At 38.7% G+C, this 23,196-nt stretch overlaps 1 protein-coding gene across 1 annotated transcript; it reads left to right on the top strand.

Moving 5' to 3' along the window:
• The first annotated feature begins 8,096 nt into the window (after nt 1–8,096).
• LOC118779019 (cadherin-like protein 26) lies at nt 8,097–21,588 on the top strand. The gene is made up of 17 exons (XM_036530842.1): nt 8,097–8,160; nt 11,809–11,931; nt 12,351–12,500; nt 12,841–12,985; nt 13,457–13,620; nt 14,152–14,283; nt 14,941–15,123; nt 16,439–16,758; nt 16,923–17,065; nt 17,394–17,618; nt 18,242–18,463; nt 18,936–19,057; nt 19,419–19,526; nt 19,868–19,957; nt 20,112–20,153; nt 20,412–20,498; nt 21,056–21,588. Exons 1-17 carry the CDS (start codon nt 8,131–8,133, stop codon nt 21,281–21,283), a joined length of 2,514 nt encoding a protein of 837 aa, XP_036386735.1. The 5' UTR covers nt 8,097–8,130; the 3' UTR covers nt 21,284–21,588.
• The last annotated feature ends 1,608 nt before the right edge of the window (nt 21,589–23,196 follow it).

Below are 23,196 nucleotides of genomic sequence, written 5' to 3'. Positions count from 1 at the left end.
TCACTTCCCCGCTCTATATGCAAATAAACACGTACACGCACCAAATGACCAATCACGACAAAGAGATGGATTACGCGCTAGGAAGCCGGTTCTGGGTGTATGTGTATTTAATTTTGAAAATCGGTACGGGGTTAATTTAAGGCAGGTCTTTAGAATCATAGGGATACTTGAACTTTGTGTTTTGTTAGTATAATAATGTGTTTCAGCTTATTTTGCATGACAGTGCCACGAATAGAGCCTTGCTTCAGAAAAGATTACTCACTGTCAGTGAATCCAAAATGTAACTTCATCAAAAAGACATGATACTAAGCTTTACCTACATACACAAATCTTTGCTGACCTGACAGTGATTAATATTTTCTGAAGCATTAAAATATTGTTGTCCGGGACACCGTGAGCCCGGTGGCTGTATAGCCTACGGGACACCATGAGTTTGCGCTACTGTCAGACCCGCACCCATTCTCTCTCACGTTGTAGTGATGGAGAACTTTAATCCCTGTGAGTAGGCGGTCTTTCAACGTGGCCCAGGACACATTCGCGTACACACTGCTAAAAAGAATGTGGCCATATGCGGCCCAGACCACCTCTGAATGTGGTCTGAGCGATCAGATCTCAATGCGTCCTCAATGCATCTTGGGTGCGTTCACACCTGTACTTAGAGCTGTCCACTTGTGATCACATCACCCAAAGATGGTGTGAACAGGGCCGAAGTGTGATGCCATTTTGAAGTGTCACTAGATGGCACTAGCATTATGTTCATAAAGAGTTCAAGAAGGGAAAGAAAGCTGTATGTCTGTAATGGGATCTGGTGAATAATACAGTTCATTCAGTGTTCCTGGACTTACCATGCCACACAGTCTTGAATCTTCAGTATAAAGCAGAGAGCAATTAGCTATATAGCAACAGACTATCATAGAAATGAAGATGATTTGTATTTTGTCCTGTTAGTTAGCAAGATGCCAAAGTGTCTTCCACAAATAAATGCAGGGCATTTCACTATTTTCCACCCCTAAAGTAGGTAGTCTCCATAACTATTGCTTCAGGTAAAGCACAAGTAAAGTGAATTTAACTAAAAAGGAGCAGATGTGTAACCAATAGAAATCTGGTTGCATGCAGCATCAATTGGATGGATCACTTGCACTTGAATTGCTGTGCTGTCTCAGAACACATCTACTACACACACTACAGAGATACTGTTAATATCCTGATTCACTGGAAACACTTTCCTATTATATGCAGACAGCTTTACATGTCCTCTCTCTGTTCCATTACTAAAAGATTTTTAAAATGAATAGTTCCACAAAGTTTTGCACAGTCTGTCTGTGCCATTACTTACAGCTTTACACAGTCTCTCTGTTTCATTACTTACAGCTTTACACAGTCTCTCTGTTTCATTACTTACAGCTTTACACAGTCTCTCTGTTTCATTACTTACAGCTTTACACAAACTCTCTGCCCCATTACTACCAGCTTTACACACACTCTCTTTGTCCCTCCCCTTACTTACAGACAGCTTTACATATACTCTCCCTGTCAGCAGTTTCAAGACTGTTACACTAGTTACACTAGTTACTCTTGACTTACATTAACCTGCTTTGAAATGAGGCAAACCTGAACTGGAAAATTAAGTTGTTTGAGAATGCTCCTCATGTTAATCAATTGTGAGTGAACTTGAAGGGAAAGTTACCAAGGTGCAGGTGAAACTCAGCAGTCTTTTTGTTATAGGCCACTTAATGGCTTTAGCTAGTGCTAATTAAGTGGGTGAAGCTGTTGTTTATTGGAGCATTACAATTTGAAAACTCAAGTCATGTATGTTGCTAATTATGTTAGGTTAATAATTTTCCTCAACTGTGTCACACGAAAAAAGTTTGTAAACCACTACCGAGAACTATATAATACAAAAACACTCTATCATGTCCATCTTTTGCACTGTTTCAAATATCCCAACAATAAATAAGTCAAGCTGTTTTATCCCACTTGATTGTTTTGACTCTCTCTCCATAAGAACTCGCTGTGCTGAGTGTGTTTGACAGGAGAGAAAATACATGATTTTTACAGGTGTTAGTTATCTGAGAAGTTAAATCACATTGGATTGCTGTCATGTTAGTGTCTCTCAAAGCTTTATCCTTCTACTACTTCGAGAGAATTAGCAAAATGAGCAACAATCAAGAGCAAGTGCATGGTTTAAGTTAAAGAGGCTAAAAAATGTGAAGGCCAGAAAATCCTGTTGTCCGGAGTGTAACTGCTGCTTCCTCAGTTGGACACCAGATGGCCATATAACTTCCTGTGTTCTCTGTGTCTCATTTAGTTAAATTAAGTTTAGTTAATGGCATTCACCTATTTTGATTAGTTATTGTTAACACCTGTGCTCCCTGTTGTTAAAGCCTTGCCCTTTGTTAATGTCTTTACTCAGTCTTGAGTTGCCATGCCTAGTGTGTGTACTTTTGCCCAAGGCTGTTTTGTATCTTGCGAATCTGCAGTAAAAGTAAATTTGTTTTCTTTGAACCAAACCTCTTGTGTCTCGTGTGCTCTCTGTATTTGGGTTCACCCTGCTCCTTATATTACACCTGTCACACTGGCCTTGGAACGGGGGATACAAAAAACTTCTTTCCATATATGTTTGTTGAGTTGTGCTTTTTTTTGTACAAATATATTTTTTTTGTTATATTTTACATGACCCCATTGAGCATGAACATAAACTTATGCAAGCCTTAATCTTTGAAGAAAATGACATAAACAGCATGGTTAACTTTCTAAAGACAAGACACACATTTCAGTGCAACAATTATCAATGTTGTCATCCATTTCTGAAACCATGGGCTCTGAGACAACCCACGCGACGGCCAGCTCTGGTATTTATCTCTCAGTATTTATCTTTTTAATTGCTGCTTTGCATGGCTGTAAAACTGAATTCCAGACCTCTCAAGTGCTTTTACAGAAGATTTACGGTGTTACAGGGTACAGGATTTTGAAGACAGGATAACAAATGGAAAGCAGAGTGAGAAGAATGAATTATTACCTGGTCATTGTTTGACACTCTTGACTAGCACGATTAGTCAGTACCTGAGTCACTTTTCAAAATAATGCACTTCTTATAATTGAGTCCATGGGATACTGGGAGAGCACTGGACACCTGGTGCACCGTGAAACATTTGGTTCACAATGTCACAATGTTGAGCTAAAATGTGAAAGGCATTAAAACAAGAATAGTTTGAGCATAATTTAAGGACTATGTAGCTGACATTGCGGTCAAACACACTGAGATGAGGAAACAGAACTTGTAAGTATTTTCATTGTTACACTAACATAGGTCTGAGGTTTGTCTGCCCTGCATGTTGTGGCTGCTGTAACTGTTCTGAGACAGGTCAATATTATAGTCAAATAATATATGGCCAAATTGTCCTGGTAAACAAACGGACGAATGGAGAATGGCAGCAGTGTCACCTAGTGTCAAGGACCAGGGCTTGTAATCCAATATTGTAATTCTAGGTGGGGAACTCCTGTTGTACCTTTGTTCAAGGTGCTTCACCTGAATTCCTTCAGTTTAAATATGGCTGTGTAAAATGGCTGAAATGAAAGTTAGGTAAAGGTGTCCTGGAGAAGGCTGTCTGTTAAGTAAACAATGTAATGTGAAACTAAAGCCTGACTCAAGCCTGTTCTCATAAAAACGAATGTGCAGCATAATATGTGTACACCTCCACTGGCTAACTTCCGTGAAAACACAGGGGGCCTCTCTGATCAGCTCTGAGGTGACACAGCTTTGCCTTTATATATTTTCACAAGGACAAGTTCAAAGTTTTTTAGATACTACGGTGTCCAATTCAATGCAGAGACAAAGCTCCCAGTAACTGCCAGTACTTGTATACACATTCTTAACAGATAAACCATAAAACCACAGAAATTCCTCAGCAAATAGTAGCAAACCAGAAGGTCAAGTTTCTTGACAAGATGACTTATTCTTTTGCCCACACAAAAATGACAAAGTGCCCTCTCTCACAGAGCCTCTCTCTTATTGAAATGCCTGCAGTATTTTAACTGAAGGAGTATTGGATTTGATTTGATATTTTGAGTCAGACACAATCTCAATGTCCAAGTGTAGATTAAAAATCTTTGTACTATGTCCTATTGTATTGGGTTCTCAGATGAATGAGTAACTGGTAGCTATAGGAAATTCTGGTTCTGAGCACTCTTAGCTGTCACCTAAGAGTTAGTGGGCCTGCCCTGTTTCAGTGAGGTCCAGTTCTTAAAAGGGTGAGGCACTCATGGATTGCTTTCATGTCTACTAGTCCTAAATTTCTTTAGGAGGATCCCTGCAAAATTTTGTCATCACATTGTCCTCTTTTGACTACTCCTCTCTCTTTCCCTTTCCTCTTTCTCACCACTTCCTTTTCTCATCACTTCTTCTATTCATCATGTCATCTGAGAACCATGTTCATCTGCAGCCCAACTCCTGCTACCAAGAACCCAAGCCACATAGTGGATTGAATAATTCATACGGTGACTTTCCTGTCCAGGCCACTGTTAGTTAGCGCTTTCCCACTCATAGCCCTCCAGTGCCTACCAATAGTCATCCCACCAGTCACCAGATAATTATTGTACTTAGTAGTGAACTGATAGATATTGGCATTTACTAATCTTCATGTGTCTCTGTTCCACTGTTTCTCAGGAGTCTCTCAGCACCCTTTTCCTGGGGTCAGGTAACATTTTTTGTCCCTAATTGGTTCTGGTTTTTCAAGTTTTTAGGTTCCCTCCAGAAAATGTGCTCCGTCCAGCACTTTGTGACACCTCACTTGTAAAATGTAACAAACCTAATTATAAAAGATGTGATTGAATCCTCAAGTCTAATGGAGGAAAACCTTTGCGGCCAGACATGAAAATGTCGGCAAATATGGGATAGAGTTGACTTCTTGAAGGCAAAGGCTTGTGGGACACCCCCAAGCCACCCTCACCCCCCCACCCCCCCCCTCCCCCACTCCCCACACACACACATACACACACAGAGTCTCTGCCCTGAAGGGGGCTTTATCCTGTCAAAACAGAAACCACTCCTCTCTAGCATGCTGACAGGCCCTGACAGGAGACATGTATGCTCTTTGCTCTTGCTTCTCTCAAGATGCATAAAATAATACTGCAGGTAAAACTATGTAATTCTGATGCCTGCAGTTGTCTCACTTGCTTTCCTTGCCAACGACCACCTGCTTGATTTCTCATAGAATGCAGCTGGAAAGTGAGGGGAGAAATATCTGTTTGATAAGAGTGGGAGAGTCAGGATGTAGCCTAGCCACCCAGGAATGAGAATTTTACAACAGTGGAAATCATGTCGTAGCAGATAAAACCTCTTTCTCAACAGAAGTTTATTCTGCTCATCTAAAAAGGCCTTCTGAAAGAAATGCAGAAGTTGATGACTGCTGCATATTATATAAATTCCCTGCTAGTGCATACAGCAATCCATTATGTGAATGAATGGATAAATTAATTAAATGGTTGGATTTATGAAGCATCCTTCATCAGTTTCTAGAGTCTCAAAAGCCTCTATACCGGGAGCAGCAGCCAGAGGTGTGGATTCAAACCATATGACTTGGACATGAATGTGACCTGAGACACAAACCGGATGATTTCAGACTTGACTTGCCTTAGGGGGCTGCTGCCACTCCTGTGTCTGACCCCATTCTTATAAGCAGAGCAGGATGGTGAACTTGCAAGCGAAAATGAAGGTCTATTGTATTTTGGTTTTATAATGAAATTTGCTTCTTACAAAGTCAATGGTTAACATCATTGATGCCAATCTGCTTTCCTCTCTCATTAGGTTTGAACCTGATGTTTTTTTTTCCCTATGAGGTTGTTCTTTAATCCACCCTCAGTCCAACTTTGTTTAATCTGGGCCACATGCAGTACCCCATCACTTATACTTACCTCTGCTATGGGAGAACAGTGACTGATCACGGTGTAGTCTGATCTCCTCAAACAATACTAAAGGGGTTGAGACTGGGTTTAGTCAGTGTTTTCTAAATTTCAGTATGTGGGTGCTGTACAAAACTGTTTACCTACCTGTCTACCTGGTTTCTTGGAAGGGAAAAGCCACATACAGCATGTATTGACATTAGTTACATCTTTTGGATTTGATGTTACACCTTTTGTGCTGCTCTAATTACCGTGACCTTTCAAAAATATGCTGTGAGGAGGTAGAGCAACAGTCTCTTCAACATCACTTTGTTCTGAAGATGTAAACATGCATGGACTCAACAGATTCCTGTGTAGTGCCCATTCTTCTCTTGGTGACTCCTCCGGTTCCTCTAAGAATACATACACAGGCGAATCTTGGTTAGGCTGAGAGACAAAAACATTAGGTGATTTACATTCATTTTCAAGTTTTCCCTGCCCACTACACCTGTTGTTCAAAACCTGTTTGGTCACCTAGTAGTAATGGTTCACCAATCAAATCCCATCTTTTGAACAGTTGAACAGACTTTTTTGTTGTTTTTGAGCCTGTTAGCAAACATTTATGTGACATATGACTTGACTTGAGACTTAGAGCGTGAACTGAGAACTTACAGTCCAATCACATTCCACATATAAAGTCAATACAAAGTAACTTTAAAAGTATACAAATAATTTAGTGATAGTAAAGTAAATGATACACATTATAAAAGAGAGATAGAAAAATAACATAAATACAAAAAACTATATTATATATCTCCTTTCTAATGTGTATCATTATATATACATATATGTATGCACAATATGTATGTCTGTGTACATATATACACATATGCACACACACATGCTTAATAAAATAATACTGACATTGACAAAATATAATCACAAAAAAGTAAATAAAAAATGATAATTGCAGAGTAAGTATCTACTGACTTGAAGATCACTCTAGCCCTATATCTTTTAAAGCTTTCCTAATTCAATTCTCTGCAATAAAGAGATCATCCAAATTCTGAGAGAAGATTTTAACAGTAAGAGTAAGGGGACGGTGAGGTGGGAGAAAAGGGTTCATGTGGCTTTCACGTGCACTGTGAAATTTGATGCCTACTCCTCTTGCTACTGATGATTACCCAGTTCTGAGACTGACATCACGGCAGCAGTAGGAGGATCTGTCTTGTTAGCAAGTTTAGAACTGTGAGGTAGGAGCACTAGCCCTTCTGCTCCCCTGCCATTGGTTTTGGTCTGCCACCTGCTTTGGCATACACATTGCTGCGGCCAGCCCAGTAGCCTGGCTCTCTTGTTGGCCTCACGGCTTGGTGTTTGGGTCACTGACTGCTCTGGTATGGCTGTTTTTGTTTGGCACTGTGAGTAACCTGCCTGCCTTGGCAGAGATACTTGGTTGGAAGTGCAACCCTGGCCCCAAGGGGAGGGTCCTGTCTGTTCTGAATTGTTATTGTATCGATGTTTAGTATTTGTCAGGTTTTGATAAACAGTGAAGCTACTGAGAGGGGAGGCATGGGATATTTATTGGCTTTATCTATGAGGGCAGAGCTGCATCACCAGTTTGAACTGTGACATTCACGGATGATTTTAAGACTGGATTTGCTGTGTATTTGATTTTCAACTGTTGGGCAAGATAGTTAACCCACAATTCTATGTCACATATGATGTAAGATGCTGTTTTTATTCTGATCCCATGTACAAAGGTGGGGTTTGTACAGTATTGATGGGGATTGAATATTTATTGCCTGTATGCAGAATATTTCCCTTCAAAGGCAATAAAATAAATACTGACTGACAAAAAGATGATAATAAATACTAACTACCCGTTATTTCAGGGTGACAGTCAGCTTCAGAAAAGCTGAACGTCATATATGTAAACGTCATATATGTATATATATATATATATATATATATATATATATATATATATATATATATATATAATAGTCTGCGTGCATGGTGTAATTATCTGTCTAATCTATATCTAATCTATTTATTAACCTTTAATTCACGATTAATCGGTTGGACTCGCTCACTCGCTCACGTACGCACGCTCTAACACATATAGTTGCCAGGTGTTAATTATGTTGCTCCGGGCGGTTGGTTTCCTCTTAAATTCTGTGGCAACAGTCTCTCTCCTTTTACTCCTCTCTGGAAAGCAAGAGAATCGCAGCTGTCTGGAGCGCCTACATCATGAGATCTCTTATAAAGCTTGTGGTCCTGGTAAGTCGTTGTAACAATAATATATACATGACTTCCATGTAATTCATTAGTAATTAGTTTTAGGGGAGTGATTCCTGTCCCAGTACTCTGTGCAGCCTTCCCTAACAAAGTAAATGCTTCTACCAGGACAAAAAGCAGTTTTACTCAGTTTGCAGATAAAGCATTCTCCCGCAGCAATTATAAAGCAGTTAATGAGTTGTTTTAAACCGTTGAGTGGATAACCTAAATTCTGTGGTGATCAATTCCGTGAGAAATCGCGCTACTTTGAAACTGAGTTGTGACACCTTTCTCATCGGTGAAAGTTGGAACGTTTTTTCCCCCATATGAATTTCAAGAAGCCGAGATGTATGGAAGCGAGTCGGGGCCAAGTTTGTGCTTCACTGACAACTTCCTGTCCATTTCACTGCATGTCCCGGATAAATTACAAAGAGATACGCTGTGTGTTTACACGTTTTGATAATATTAAGCAAGATTACTTACAGGGCTTAAAAATGCTATCTTTCAGGAGTTGCTGGCACCAAATTTAAAAAGATATGCGTTACAGCTGTGAACATCTCTGGATACTTCCACGGGGTGTCACTGGTAGAAATGCAGTTCAGACTCGATACCCAAGCGCTGTGTGCAGCGTGGGCTGTACCAACAGCGCATTTTAACACGCGTTCTCAGGAATACTACCAAAAATAATCGAGTGTACCATACACATGAAACACATTTATTTGATAATAAATTTATTAACAAGTTAATAAAACATGTATTAAATAAATGTAAATGTAAATTTGTAAACACGTATTTGAATACGTTAAAATGCGTCCACATTTTGCTCGGGCAAAATTTTGCTCGAGCTAACGGGGTAATTGCCACTGCTTTAGATAATTTTTAAACTTATTGTTTTCTGACCGCAGCTTTAAGTTAACCGTTGTCATTTTTTTTTGATTCATACAAGTGTTTTATCATCTTTAACAGTTTATATCAAATTAGTTGAAATCACTTACCACTTTCTAAATATTTACTGAAGAAATCTAACCTTGATTGGGACCTTCTTTATCATTAGCGACACAATTCCAACTTTGCTTCTATTAGAAAACGTAATATCAACCCCCAGCTTCAGCCCCTGTGGTTCATGGCATTGTTCCGCACAACCACAGAGAAACCACTGTGCTCTGTAGTACTGCCGTTGAAATGTCATTACCCCCTCCCACACACACACACAACTTGTTTTATTTTAAGATTCATTAAACACTGTATCCCCAGGAAACCTGCTAATTGTTCCAGAGTAGCTTTAGATGTGTTTAAAGTAATTGATTTAACCAAAAATACCAAACATTCTGAGCAGCCAAGCAAAGTCAATGGGTGGTGTCACAAAGTAACACTCAACAGATATCATTAGATAAAATAGCATTGGTTGCCGTAAGAACATGCATAAAGTGCAATTTATTTCATAAATTAACTTAAAAACCAGGTTTCACTGTATTTCTGTTAATTCTCTGTGAAACACTTGGAGATTATGAAATGAAAGGAGCTACACACATACATTATTATTATAATTATTATTACAACTAATATGCTCTACTCTAACCTGAGGCTATAATACTTCCAAATAAACACTGTCCATAGGTCCAACTTTACTCTAAGACTCTAAGACCTCAAGTTAGTGTGCTAAAATTGTTCATTTTTAAAAAGGTGATGTATTGATGTCTAACAACAATAAATTGTCAATATGGAAAAAAAAAAAAAACGGTCCAGGTGGCACATAATGTAATTATAAGGATCCTTTCAAAAACAGCTGTTTAAACATTGGGTAATTCTTGCGATGTCTGGATTGCAGTTTTGTCTTATGCAAGGATAGGCATATGTGTTGCAAATGTGTTATAGCAGGCAGGTTCGAGAACCATGCCAGACTTTTTGATTCTTATACACATACGACATGCTTCAAAGCATTATAATGAGTAAATATGACCATTTTAGAACATAGCTTACATCCTTCTTTTTTGCTTCATGATCCACATACATACCCCACACCTTATCTAGTTTCTCAAAAATGTTTCACATTCAAAAGTGAATAATGCATCTTTTAGAGACCCTCAATAATGACCTTTTGTCTCCTGTAGGTCCCCCATCAGGGGTAACTTATTCTTTCTGGCAAAGAATGGCGAACTACACAAATCATTTGGTGTTGGACCTACTGTATATCCTCACTGAAGGCAAATCTTCATTCTTTAACAGAATCCATAACGACAATACAAAGCACTAGTGATCCTTTGGTCCAATACAATGCCAAAGAGAAAGGTGATAGCTTCTTGCTACTCAGGTTGTTATTTGGTGAGGGGAGATTTAAGAAATACTGTGGTAACAGTAACTCAGTCATATGTAATCATCATGAAACATTCAACATTGCTGATCTTTTACAGTTCTGGTGAAAGCATTAAACTCTTTATCCACACTGAAACGGAAAATGTCTGACTTTGACAAGACTGAGCTTTTAGCATCTTTTTAAACAAAAAAGGGGTAAGACACAGTCTGAGAAAAATGTTGCAATTGATCTAATGTTGTGCACTCAGGAATGCATTCAGATCCCTACCTACCACATAATGGGCATGTGGAACCGAGCAACAGCAGTTTTGAAGTTCAGTATAGAAGCAGCCTAATAGCACCTTTTACATCTGTGACTAAAACATAGTGCCCGTTCATCATAAATTTAATGAAATTGGTTATCTCAATTACCTTTAAGGCTAAATTAATGTAGCCACTCATACTGCATAACATGACATTACTAAGCACATTTGAGAAGGCATTACTTGCACTACACTTGTACCAGTAAATGTAATACTTCACATAGGTCAGTGACATGAAAAGAAAGAAACTGCAATTCAGAGTTACCTCCTAGTCTGGCCGGAAATCATTTCAGAGGGGATACGCTTTAGATATGGCAGATATGGCCGATTTCTGCTACAAGGTAACTTTCTTAACCATCTAGCTTTTTTTAAAAAATATTCAGAAAAAATCCAAGAATTTAATGTGAATATAATATATAATGAGTCTGTTGGGACTTAGCCCACATATGTGGTGCAAACTATAATTATGGTCATTTTCATAACAGAAACCACTGATGCCAAAAAAAAGTGCAAAAGAAACAAAAACGTGAAAAACTCTGTTTACACTTCTTGTCAGCTGAGGGTGAATGGCTTTTCCATAAGCTCTGATCAAAGACTGTGCTGCATATTTACATTTTCATTTGTACTTAGCAAATGCAAATGTGTTTTTAAAAAAATGTAATTTAGATCCTTCAGACCTTATGGGAAAATCTATGAGCTGTGGGAAATGCATTATCATTTTTTGTTTCATTTTCATGATCACCTGACCCATTTATCCTCACACCTCTGGACAAGAGCAGACATGTGATAGTGTAGTTCCACATTTAGACCAATACACATCAGACTTAACCTGAAATTTGTTGCTAACACAGTCAAGCTGATTGGCTGTGTGGAGTCATTGTGAGAGATGTTGTTACTGAGAGTGATAACCGGTCATTTGTTACTAAGAGTAATAGCAATAGGTATGCAGTTATTTGGACAGGAGGCAAGAGCTGTTGGTTATTAGGACTGTGAGCAGAATCTTTCTGTTGTACTAACACAGTGATTCCTCCTCCAGTTCTTTGCCTCAGTGGGTGCTTCTTCTGCAGAGAGCAGAACACGTCACAAGAGAGCCTGGATCATAGACTCATTCAGCATTGAGGAAGAACATCCCGGGCCTTTCCCGTACGTGCTTGGAAAAGTAAGGCTAATGATGAAGTTGACATGCACACCGACAGCATTTCTTCCATGGAACAGGGACAAATGTTCTCCAAACAAAGGTGTTGTAAAAAGAACAAACAACTGCCACATCAAATATGCATGACGTTTCTCTAATCTTTTGTTGTGCAACAATGATACTCTTGGCAAGAGTACAGAGACCAAGTCAATCATCATGTTTTATTTGGAAGTTATTCATATACAAAATAACATGTAAAATGTAACTGCATACACAGACTGACACACATGCTCATTCATTGTTTGTGCACAAATATACAGGCATTTACACACACACACACACACACACACACACACACACACACACATAATGTCTCTCACTCATTCACTCACACATGCACAAACCTTCTAGTCAGACTAATGTAGTACCACAATGCACCATAGATTCATCTTGACCGCAATTACCGGGTGGCATTTAGACTCCATGGAAGTGGAGTTGATGAAGATCCAAAGGACATCCTGCATATCAATGAAGACACTGGAATCATTTCTGTTAAGGGAAGAGTGGACTATGAGCAGTATCCAGTGTTGAGAGTAAGCAAAAAAAGTATTCAATCTTCAGATACTTGTTTAACAAAATAATCTATTCTAAATGTATATTTTGAATACATATTTGTTATGGAAATGCATATTTTTGATGTAATAATAGAAAAGAATAGAATAGACAGCATTTAATTGCACTTCCACCTAACCAAAATGTCTTTTTTTTTTTGAAATTTTGAATGAATATTTGCTCATTTTTAGAGCCCTTTGAGGAGTGCACCTCTATCAATCAATAAGCCTCACTATTTGTGTTTTAATTGTGGTGAAATGTTTGTTAATTCAGTGAAACCAAACTTGAACAATTCGGCATCTTCCTGAAATGTCCTTGCAGCTCACGTTTGAAGCCAGAAATGTCTCCAATTTGAAACTGGACACCAAGTTGGGTGTGGAGATAAATGTGCTGGACATAAATGACCACCCACCAAAATTTCAGATGGATGTGTATGAAACTTCAGTTGAAGAATCAGACATACAAGGTGAATAATTATTGTAAAAAGCATCTGATTTTAATTCTGGGGAAAATATTTTAATTGTAAATTAAGTTATGGATTCCATTAACTGTGGTGTAAGTCATTTATGAAGTGAACACAATGCCTGCTTTCACATGACATACCTACATTATAAAGCATGTATGAATAACTGCAATGATCCATGACACCTGACATAGTATGAGAGAACATGGTATGTAAGAAATCATACCTGGCATATGTGATTTTCGTCTTTGTCAGCTTTCAAAATGCACAGCTTTTGCCCCGAAAACAGCTTTATTATAAGTGGTAACATCATGCTCTTCATTGCATGCTTTATGGCAGCTATTAATATTAATTTTATAAACATTGTAAGTTTAAACTAATAAAATGTGATTATAATTTATGAAGTTTATTTAAAATGTGATATCATATACACATGTTCTTACAAGCTTCATTCTTTTGCTACCCTGCCCACAGGAACATCTGTAATTACTGTGCTGGCCATAGATCATGACAAACCAGAAACCTCAAATTCAACGTTTGATTACAGAATTATTTCTGTGACCCCCAATGTACCAAATGTAGAGTTCTTCATTGAAGATAATGGAAGAATCTCTTTCAGGGGGTGTTTGGAGTATGAGGTAAGAATACACTGGTGTAGTTTGTATTTGCAACCTGTATATGGAAACACCTCTTTGTCATTTTGGACTTTTTCATTTTATTGTAAAGCTCCATTGAAAACAAATATGGAATGTGACACATATTTAAAGCTATATAAATAATAAACAAATGTATGTTCATTCATGCCACCTCTTCACTGTTTTCAGAACAGTGTACCCAATGTATTCTGCTGTAAACCCATGAATTCTCATCTACTCTAAGGCTAGACATAAACACCCCTACATAAACTGATCTCTTATTGGCTGGGATTGGTGTATTATTATTATTATTATTATTATTATTATTAGTCTTCGGATACTACTGTGTGTCTAGTTCGTTACTGAATCATCTGGGAAGAGGATTCCAAATTAGTTCTGCCATTACAGTTCTGTCCTAATCTTAAATACATAAACGTGAACTTTTAAATATGTAAACTTTTGTACCTATGAAAGTAACTTTTATAACAGCTTTCCTATTTGACACTATGAGTAAATATATGGTTTTGTTTTCAGAAAGCTGATAAATACTCCATTGTGGTTGAAGCAAAAGATCATGGGGAAGCAGTTCGTCTCTCAAGCTCTTGCACCGTCATTGTTCATGTTCAGGACAAAAACAACCACATGCCCACTATCAGTGGTCGCACGGTGAGCTAATTTCATGCATTGTATGGTTCTAGTTTTCATTTTGACAAATGTTGTTATTGCCTGAATTATCAAGAGAATGATTAGAGAAATGTTATTTCTGGCAATGCGTACTGGCTGTTATTTGTTTTTACAACAGACCTACCCATTAGTATACATAAAGGAAATATTTATCTTTCAGTATCAAAGGGGCTTGTTTTTTAGTTTGTTGGCTACACACCAAAGGTGCAGGAACCATACAGTAATTCTTCTGAATTTGTGAAAAAGCTCTAAAGCTCAGACACAATTTGTGAAATTTGTCAGGTTTGTAAAGGATGACATACAGTACCAATGTGTCATACAATATACAGCAGAAAAAAATACTATTTTGGCCAAATTTTTCATGACCAAAAAATAAAACAGTTCCAATAAATCAACTGTAAGGTGTAGAACCCTGGCACTTTTCCCACTTATGTTCCTTACTGTAACACACATTTTCCACTAGTTGGCCTTTAGTCAGGCTGGTAGGCTTGTTTACCCCCAGGTACCTCCTTCACATTATTTGATTATAAATTTGAATTGGAAAAATTGTGGAAGAAAGGGCCAAAAAATATCAGGCACCAAACAATACATCTGGCTGTAAGGTTTACTGGCTTCTTCTCATTTTACTTCATATTTCAGGGGACAGGCAGAGTAAAAGAGGGGGAGTCTGGGATATCTCTTCTCCGACTGCATGTCACAGATAAAGACACAAAGAGCACCGCGGCATGGAGAGCAAGATACATGATATACGGAGACACAGGAGAGCACTTTAAGATTGACACTGACCCAGAAACTAATGATGGAATCCTGACGGTCATAAAGGTAACCGTACATTTTGCATTCCGTAAATTCTCGTTCTGCTGTGGGATTAAAGGCACTGTTTTACAGTTGTTTTCTCATGTTCAACATTTCATACTTCACATTTTTTTATTTTTATTTTAGCACACCTTCACAACTCACATGTGCAGGACATTACAGCTGATACATGAATAGCCCCAAGTAATGCCATTTTAATCTCTAAGCTTTTTGATACTCAGTCATTGTATAACAAGTTGGACATTTAACTGGATCCTAACCAACATTACCAAACTTGAACAATTCTGAGGGCATCTATAACATTGGGCCTTAAAACCAGTTTGTAGTTTGCACTAATTTTGTAGTTGTTATTTTTAAAGTTTGTGTTCATCAGCTTCTGTGGGGTCCATTTGTGAAGGTGTGGCCAATCTAGTTTCACTGAGTAGTAACAATTACACTGAACAACAGCAACAACAAAACCTGCCATAAATATCATCAAATAAATACTTTTTTAATTAAAACTTTTGCATAAAGGTGAATGAGCACTTTTATTAATGAGCTTATTAATAGTGAAAGTTAATGAGTGCTCAGAAGAGACAAAAAGAAAGAACAGTAGCCTGAGAGAATTTTAATTCAGTGTTTAAAGGAACCACATACACATGCGTGCACGCATGCACGCACACAGATGCGCGCACACACACACACACACACATATCTAAACTCCCTCCAGAACAATCGCAATTCAATACAGACTAGTTATCTTGCTAGCTATAGCCACTACTAGCTTCTTCCATATGTAACTCTGTATCTTACTCTGTGCTCATAGTGTATCGGTGACAGTTAGCTGCCTTAGTCTTTCTTTCTAAATGTGTGTATTTATACATATATAATATATTTATGTTCATCCAGGTGTTCATAAAAACACCTTTGATTCCATTCATCAATGTATATGGGATCAATATTGTCTTGGTATTTGGGAACATCTTGAGGAAACATTGTTTGCTAACAACTGCTTGGCATTCTTTGACCATAACTCTCCCATGCAGACCCAATTGGACTCAATGACTCCCTTGAGGTTGCTGCCATACCATAACAGACCACCACCATATTTAATGGCTGGATTCAAAGTGGATTGATTGGCTTTTTCCAAGCATAAACCCATCCAGATGTAGGAAAATGAGACTGTAATTTAAGACCCAGTTTTATTGTAGTGGACATTGCAGTAGTGGAAAAGCTAGTTTATCACTGGAGCCAGTAGTAAATTTACAGCATACAACAGTAATGCTATACTCTAGGGTCCTGAAATTATGCTGAGAGTCTTCCAACGTTTGTGTGACCACAGCCTCTGGACTTCGAGGAGGGTGCAGAGAGACACCTGTCAATCAGTGTGGAGAACGAGGAGCCTTACTTCTCCTGCCAGGTGAAGAGGAAGACGTCCACGGGCCTGTGGAAGGTGACCAACATCAAAGGCAACTCAGAAAATATGGCTGTTCCTGCACCTCTCTCTGTGAACATCACCATAACAGTGGATGACATCAACGACCCCCCAGAATTCAAATTCTCAGTGACGGAGGCTATGGTAGAGGAAAACACTGACATTGGATACCCACTGGCGAACTGCATCGCCGTTGATCCAGATGGCATCTCCATACATGACTTGGTGTAAGACTGTGACTGCAGTTATCAGTTTACTGTACTCATGTTCTCTCATGGAAATAATTGTTTGTCATGAATAAAACAATGTTGCGTTGTTTCCATGCTCTGTTATGTAAGTATTGTCTTTTGAATTGAACTAAAAATTGTTCCTCTCTACCTCACTCTCACAGGTATGTAAAGGGTGATGACCCTGGAGACTGGGTGAATGTGGACCCCAAAACCGGCCAAATTACAACAGCTAAGATACTGGACAGAGAATCAGTCCATGTGGTGAATAACACCTACATTGTAACCATATACGCTGTAGATAATGGTAAGGCTAATTAAAAAATAATTTTAATTCAGTATGAGTAGCCAGTTAAGTGGATTTACTTTTAATGATGTCTCATATGTGTGATCACAGTGACAGTCATCATTTTAATTTAATTTTGAAAATGAATACTTTTAGTTACATTACTTCAAAGATATCATTCTAAGATGATTTTAAAATATGAACATTTCAAATAATATGTATTCCTTTAATTTGTCATTTCATCATCAACAGACAAGTGTCCAATAACTTCCAATACAATGTGAGTGCCATTTGATTCAAAGAGAGAATGAACAAGCAGAATCCAAAACCTATGTGTTCTGACCAACAGGTGAGCCTCCCATGACTGGTACAGGGACGTTTACAATCCACTTGACGGACCAGAATGACAACCTGCCCCTGCTGGAGGTAAACATACTGGACATGTGTTTGTCGAATGAAGCCACAGTGGCCTCCATCAACGCGTATGACCTGGATGGAGCTCCATATGGCAGCCCTTTTAAATTTGAGCTGCTTGGTGACGTGGAGGGAAAATGGAGTCTTGACCCCAACTACGGTAAAGCACTTTAGATGTTCCCTGAAACAGACCTAAAGTAGTTGCAATAATGGTAACTTCATTTGAATGAGCTGTTACAAAAGAGACTGTCTTATCCCTGACTGCATGTGTCAGTTCCCTGAATGTGTCAGTTCCTCACATGCATGCTCTGGCATGTCAAACGACCTCTCGTAGCTTCCTAGCTGCTGGTGCTGAATCAGAATGTAGTTGACGAGACAGCACTTACTACCGATTGCTGTATTTGATTAATCATTACTAGAAAATGAAAGTTCTGGTAGTTAATTGTACAGAAAATGGTATGAGCAGGTGCTGGTAGTTAATTGGGTTTGTCAAGACTGTCATATAAACACATCGAAACCCTTTGTAATAAACCTTTCCTTATGACCTTGTATTGTTCAAAAATACCATTATTTTACACTATTTACTAATAATAGTGTACATTTGCTATATATATAGTCTCTTGAAAAAGTATTAAAACCCTTGACAGAGTCTGAACACAGACCCTTGAACAGGGTGTAAAAAAGGGTCTGAATACTTTTGCAAGGCACTGCATAGTAAAGTTGACTGATTGCCTCATGATTTATGACAAAGGTAGGTTTAATGGTAGCTCTCCTTTTTTAAAGGGACCACTGTTAACCTGGTGAAGGAGAGCTTAGTTTACTCTGGACACCATGAGCTGCAGCTGAAGATCTACGACATGCAGGGGCAGTCCTCAGTCCAGAACCTCTCTGTCACTGTGTGTGACTGTTCTATCACTCCAAACTGTCTGCTCCGTGGAGCTACTGGCTCCCGACTTGGGGGTGGTGCTATCGGGATCATGTTTGTGGCCTTGCTTGCGTTACTTGGTAAGAGACCTGCCTGCATTATGCAAACTCTGCCTCAAAAAGTCCACACACATACACGAGCTCCAGGTGGAAGTTACCCCAAATGCTCATCAAGGGTCAGTTGTACATTTAAGCTTAAAATATATAAGCTTCAAATTGTGGCTGGGAAATCTGACGCAAAATGTGCAGACAACCCATACCCGAAGACATCCACACAGAATCCAGAGCAGCTGTCTACTACGGAAAACAACGCTTGACATTCTTACTACTTGCATCGCCATCTGGTGGAGTTTAGTGTATACTATTTCATGGGCTGCTTTCAAAACCAAAAAAGTTACTAAAATACCACTGTACACTTTTAAAAAAATCATCATTTGGATTTTTTGTTTGTAACATTGCAGTCATAAAAACATAAGCTCTCCATCCATTCAGTAGCACCTGAAAGTCCTCTTCCTGTATGATGTTGAAATGAGTTTTTTGATGTTTGCCTCAGTTTTGCTGCTTTTGGCCCTTCTCCTGTCCTGTGAGAAAGAGAAAATTGCCTTCCCGTTCTACCCTGCTTCAGGAGATGCACTTCTCCCCTCAAACATCGAAACACCTGGAACTGATTGCAAGGTAACTCTCAGCTCTCTTCTCAGTGGGAGTCAAATAATGTGATCTGAAAATGTATGCACTGCACATTAGGGTCCACTGTGCATTAAATAACAAATAAAATAATTTCTTAATAAGATGAACTATTGTATAATCTATTCCCCCATTGTTCGTACATTCAACCAAGCTTGTTTGAATGTGTTATATTTGTTGAATAGTTGACTGAATTGCTTCAGTTAATTATTCAGCAGTATTAATGTGTGAAAGCCATATAAGCCACCTAAGGTAAGGACATCTGTTAAGCAAACAAATGATAATTAAATATGTACAGCCATTCTGTATGCGCAATATTCATTATTGCCATTGTTTTCTTTCAAATGCAAAGATTCCTGATGCATTTCAAGAGTCCCAAGTGGACAAGGGCCATGTAGAAATATCTAAAGGTCTTTATGGGCACAATGGTGTATTTCAACAGACCCACATCAGTCAGCATGTAAGTAAACAAACTCTGCTATTACTTAAAATAATCAAACATGTGAAATTGTTTTCAAGGAAAATGTAATAACATGGATGCTAAGAATTCAAACAATATTAGCACTGAGGTGATTACTACAATACTAGAACTACATGCTAAGCATGAGGCAACAATATTTACATGCAAATTCAGTTAACTGACTCCAACATGAAAAACTATATGAGTATGTTTGCAATGGAAATTCCATGTACAGATCTTGGTCTAAATTGAGTTTGACTAAAATACTCTACCTGTAAATCTATCTCTCTATAGAATCTGTCTATCTGTACTAAAATATTCTATTCAATATCTTCTTTCAGGCTGGAAATCAAAACTCAAGTTATCAAGATTTCTACCAAAACTTGGAGGGACAGTGTTGTGATCTACATGGTGGTAATTCAACATACAAGGTGCAGCTTGAATGTGCACAAACATAAGTAATATAGAAGTGTTTCAGCTGCTCCAGATAGGAAGCTTGTCAGTGATTACTGAATCAAATGCCTGTTCTTGTAATTTCCTCAAGTCAGTGGTTGACTGTGTTTCTGTTCATTCCTTCATTTTTAGAGCATGACTGTGCATTCACAGAGCAAGAGCAACCACTATAAGGTATATGGTATATACCATATATATATGGTATATATGGTATATATATATATGCATCCAGTAATTTATCCATATATATGGAGGGGCAGGGGGGGCTCCTTTATTCATTGGAATGGTATGCGTTATTCTATGTAAATACTATATACGGAAGCAAATGTTGAGATTTTTATTTGTATTGCAGTTAATCATTTTCTACATTTGTATCGTATTGTCCAATGGACTTTAACATTCACTTGTTTTTATTGTTTTATTGTTAAAAAGGGATCGATGCTGAGTAGTAAATATTCGGCCTCGCGTCACAACACTTTTTCCTCAAGAAAGGAAGCCCTTACATCTTTGATATATCAGGTATGTTGTGCACCAGAAACTTTCGTCCATTTTCCACCTTTTGGCATTTCAGCTGTCTCAACATATGAGGTTGCCTGGAGGGCCATGCTCTCCGCTTGGGTGCCCCTTTTTCGTTTTTTAATGATTTCGATAGTTAGGATACGTTTGTGTTTGGTAAAGTTGCATTAAAATTTTGTGCAATTGTTACGAAGGTACCCTTACACATGGAAAGTAATAATGATCCTGTTTTACTTACAATCTGTTATCACTTCTTACTCTACATCTGAGTACATACTGGAGCAAATAGGGTACTTGCTATGCAACAACAGCATTGTCCCATATGTAATTTGGATGTCCCTAAAATTAGATCTTATTTTTTATTATGAATGCACTGCGGATTTAGCACAGATACAGCGATTCCTTAGTAAATTGTATGACCTATTCAATTCACCAAACCCATTAAATATGTCAGTCGACATTCTATGAAGTCTAGAAAAGTCTAGAAAAAAAGTCAGTGGAGGGAAAAAAAATCCTCATTATGCTGTATGTGTCTGTCTGTCCCTTGTGTCCGTTTGCAGAGGCTGGGTTCAATCCAGGCACCTGGACAGGAGCTGTGTGATTACGACCCCAAACAGTACGCTTATGAGGGAGACTCAGAGTCGGATCCAGAGCTGGACGCCATCTCCATTGACGGGAACAAGTTTGATCCAAATGAGCTTCGAGACCTGGACCCCAGATTTCTTAAACTAGCCACTCTATGCAGTCCCAGCCCAACACTGCATTCGACAAACACCAGCACATGTTAGGAGAATGTACAGACCTGTGCAACCAGAGTAAGAGAACAGGTCCTGCTGTGGCTGTCCGTTATTCCTGGGGGGGCTGAAATGCAGGAGTCCACAGAGCAGCATAGATGCAACTGCTACTTACTGTTACTGAACCATGGAAACCGGAACGGAAAAAAAAAAAACTTAACTAAAGGGTGGCAACAAACAAAGGAGGAATTGGTTACAAAGGGGTGCAACAGAACACATAGTGAGCCATGGTCATTTTCATGGCAGCAAGGAATGGAAAAAAAAACAAGAAACCCGACAAACTCACATTACTTTGTGATACAAAGTAATACAGATAGCTTATATCCAGCATCAGGTGAGAAAGCAATATAAAAATAACCAGATGCAAGACTTTTTTCTCTTTCTCTTTTCCTCACACATTTTTATCTGAATATATTTCATCTTGAAATAACTTCACCCTTACTGTCCCATTACTAATGCTATTGTCCTAACACTCATTTTTCATTCCCTCTCTCTTTAAAAGGCTATGGTCTCACTGCGAAATTAAGGTTGTTTTTGTTTATATGTAACTGAAGCAGGGAAATGTTTCCGTAAGAGCTGTGTTCCAATAACCGTGTTCTAAACCAGCTCCTATTTACTGTAAGCTGCACTGTTCACATTTTTGCCTTACTACTGTATGTTTTGGTCTTGTGTCTGAGCCTCTTCTTTTTATGTAAGTAACAGTTTTAATTGTTTTCCTCTCAGGCTTTGAGTCTGTAAATTAATAAAGGGTTGAAGACAGCCAGCTCCTTCAGTGATGTATTGCAGCCAGTGATCATTTCTAAGAAAGAGAAAGTAAGCCTGCAGCAGTGAAATACATCTTCTAATATTTGGATGCAGAGGCAGATACAGAAGGTGTTACTTAGCTGAATCAGCCCTACAGTAAATATATTGCTCAATGCTAACACAGAGTACAGTACAAAATATAATTTTTATCCATGTTTACAAAAATGCTTCCATTCACATTTAAACAGGACCTAAGAACCCTTTCGAGTAAACTGCCCACCTGTCCCACCATTCTGATTTGGTAATCATGATTTCACTCACAGGAAGTTTGGGCTCAGAGGACAAGGTGCAGCAGTTTTTAGCAGCATTTCCCAAAAACTAATATTACCAGGCCTTCTTAGAATAGCTACAGTGATGAGCCGTGCCCACAGGGAAGCGCTGCTGGGAGGTACACGTAGGAAAGAATAAAGACTGGAAAGTGGAAGTGGCTAAGGAATCTGTGGAGAGACAGAGAGAGGCTACTGTTTGCCCTGAGGAAGATTACTGGACTTCAGAACTCCAGCCCTGGGGCAATTTCTATGCTGGATATGAATGCCGCTCTCGATCACTGAAGCCGCAGAGGGTAAGGTAAGTGTATGTGGAGTATGAAGAGCAAGAAATCTCCCTTTACAATGCAGAGGCCAGGTGTCACATGCACACCCTCTCTGACCACATGACAGGGGTCCACTGCTTCTTTTTCTACACAGCTGGAATGGACCCCAATCATCCAGCCTTCCAGAGTTTAAACAGATGGACAGTCCTCTCCAGAAACCACCACAGAAGGGGGGGCATGACTTTTTTAACACAGCTGGATTATAAACTACTGCTTTTGTATAACCCTGCCTGTTACCTAGACAAATGAATCCTTAATGTCAGTCACGTCATGAAGCAGTCGTGAAGCAAATTGTGTGCCACTGTTATGGACTCAAAATCATTGCTGGCGAAGGGGCTTTTGGATTAGCAAATGTTACTGAAAACATCCTCATCAGTAAACAAATTGTTTCACACTTGAAGTTCTCTTCTCTCTGTTTAGAGTGCAGGCTGATTATCTGGAACCTGTGGACTTCTTTTGGTGCTGGTTGGGTGGAGAGAGGACTGTAAGAAATGACATACTTTGTGTCATA

The sequence above is a fragment of the Megalops cyprinoides genome, chromosome 6, assembly GCF_013368585.1.
Source record: "Megalops cyprinoides isolate fMegCyp1 chromosome 6, fMegCyp1.pri, whole genome shotgun sequence".
In the NCBI taxonomy this organism is placed as follows: domain Eukaryota; kingdom Metazoa; phylum Chordata; class Actinopteri; order Elopiformes; family Megalopidae; genus Megalops; species Megalops cyprinoides.
Note: the sequence above shows the minus strand (reverse complement) of the source record. Positions and strands in the feature narration are given on the sequence as shown.

Bases quoted from the DNA above. Each gene is read 5' to 3' on its own strand.
- LOC118779019 (XM_036530842.1), top strand. From the start codon at position 8,131: ATGAGATCTCTTATAAAGCTTGTGGTCCTG. The intron at 15,124-16,438 runs GTAACCGTACAT...GTGTGACCACAG, and splicing joins GAATCCTGACGGTCATAAAG to CCTCTGGACTTCGAGGAGGG. The intron at 18,464-18,935 runs GTAAGAGACCTG...TGTTTGCCTCAG, and splicing joins GGCCTTGCTTGCGTTACTTG to TTTTGCTGCTTTTGGCCCTT.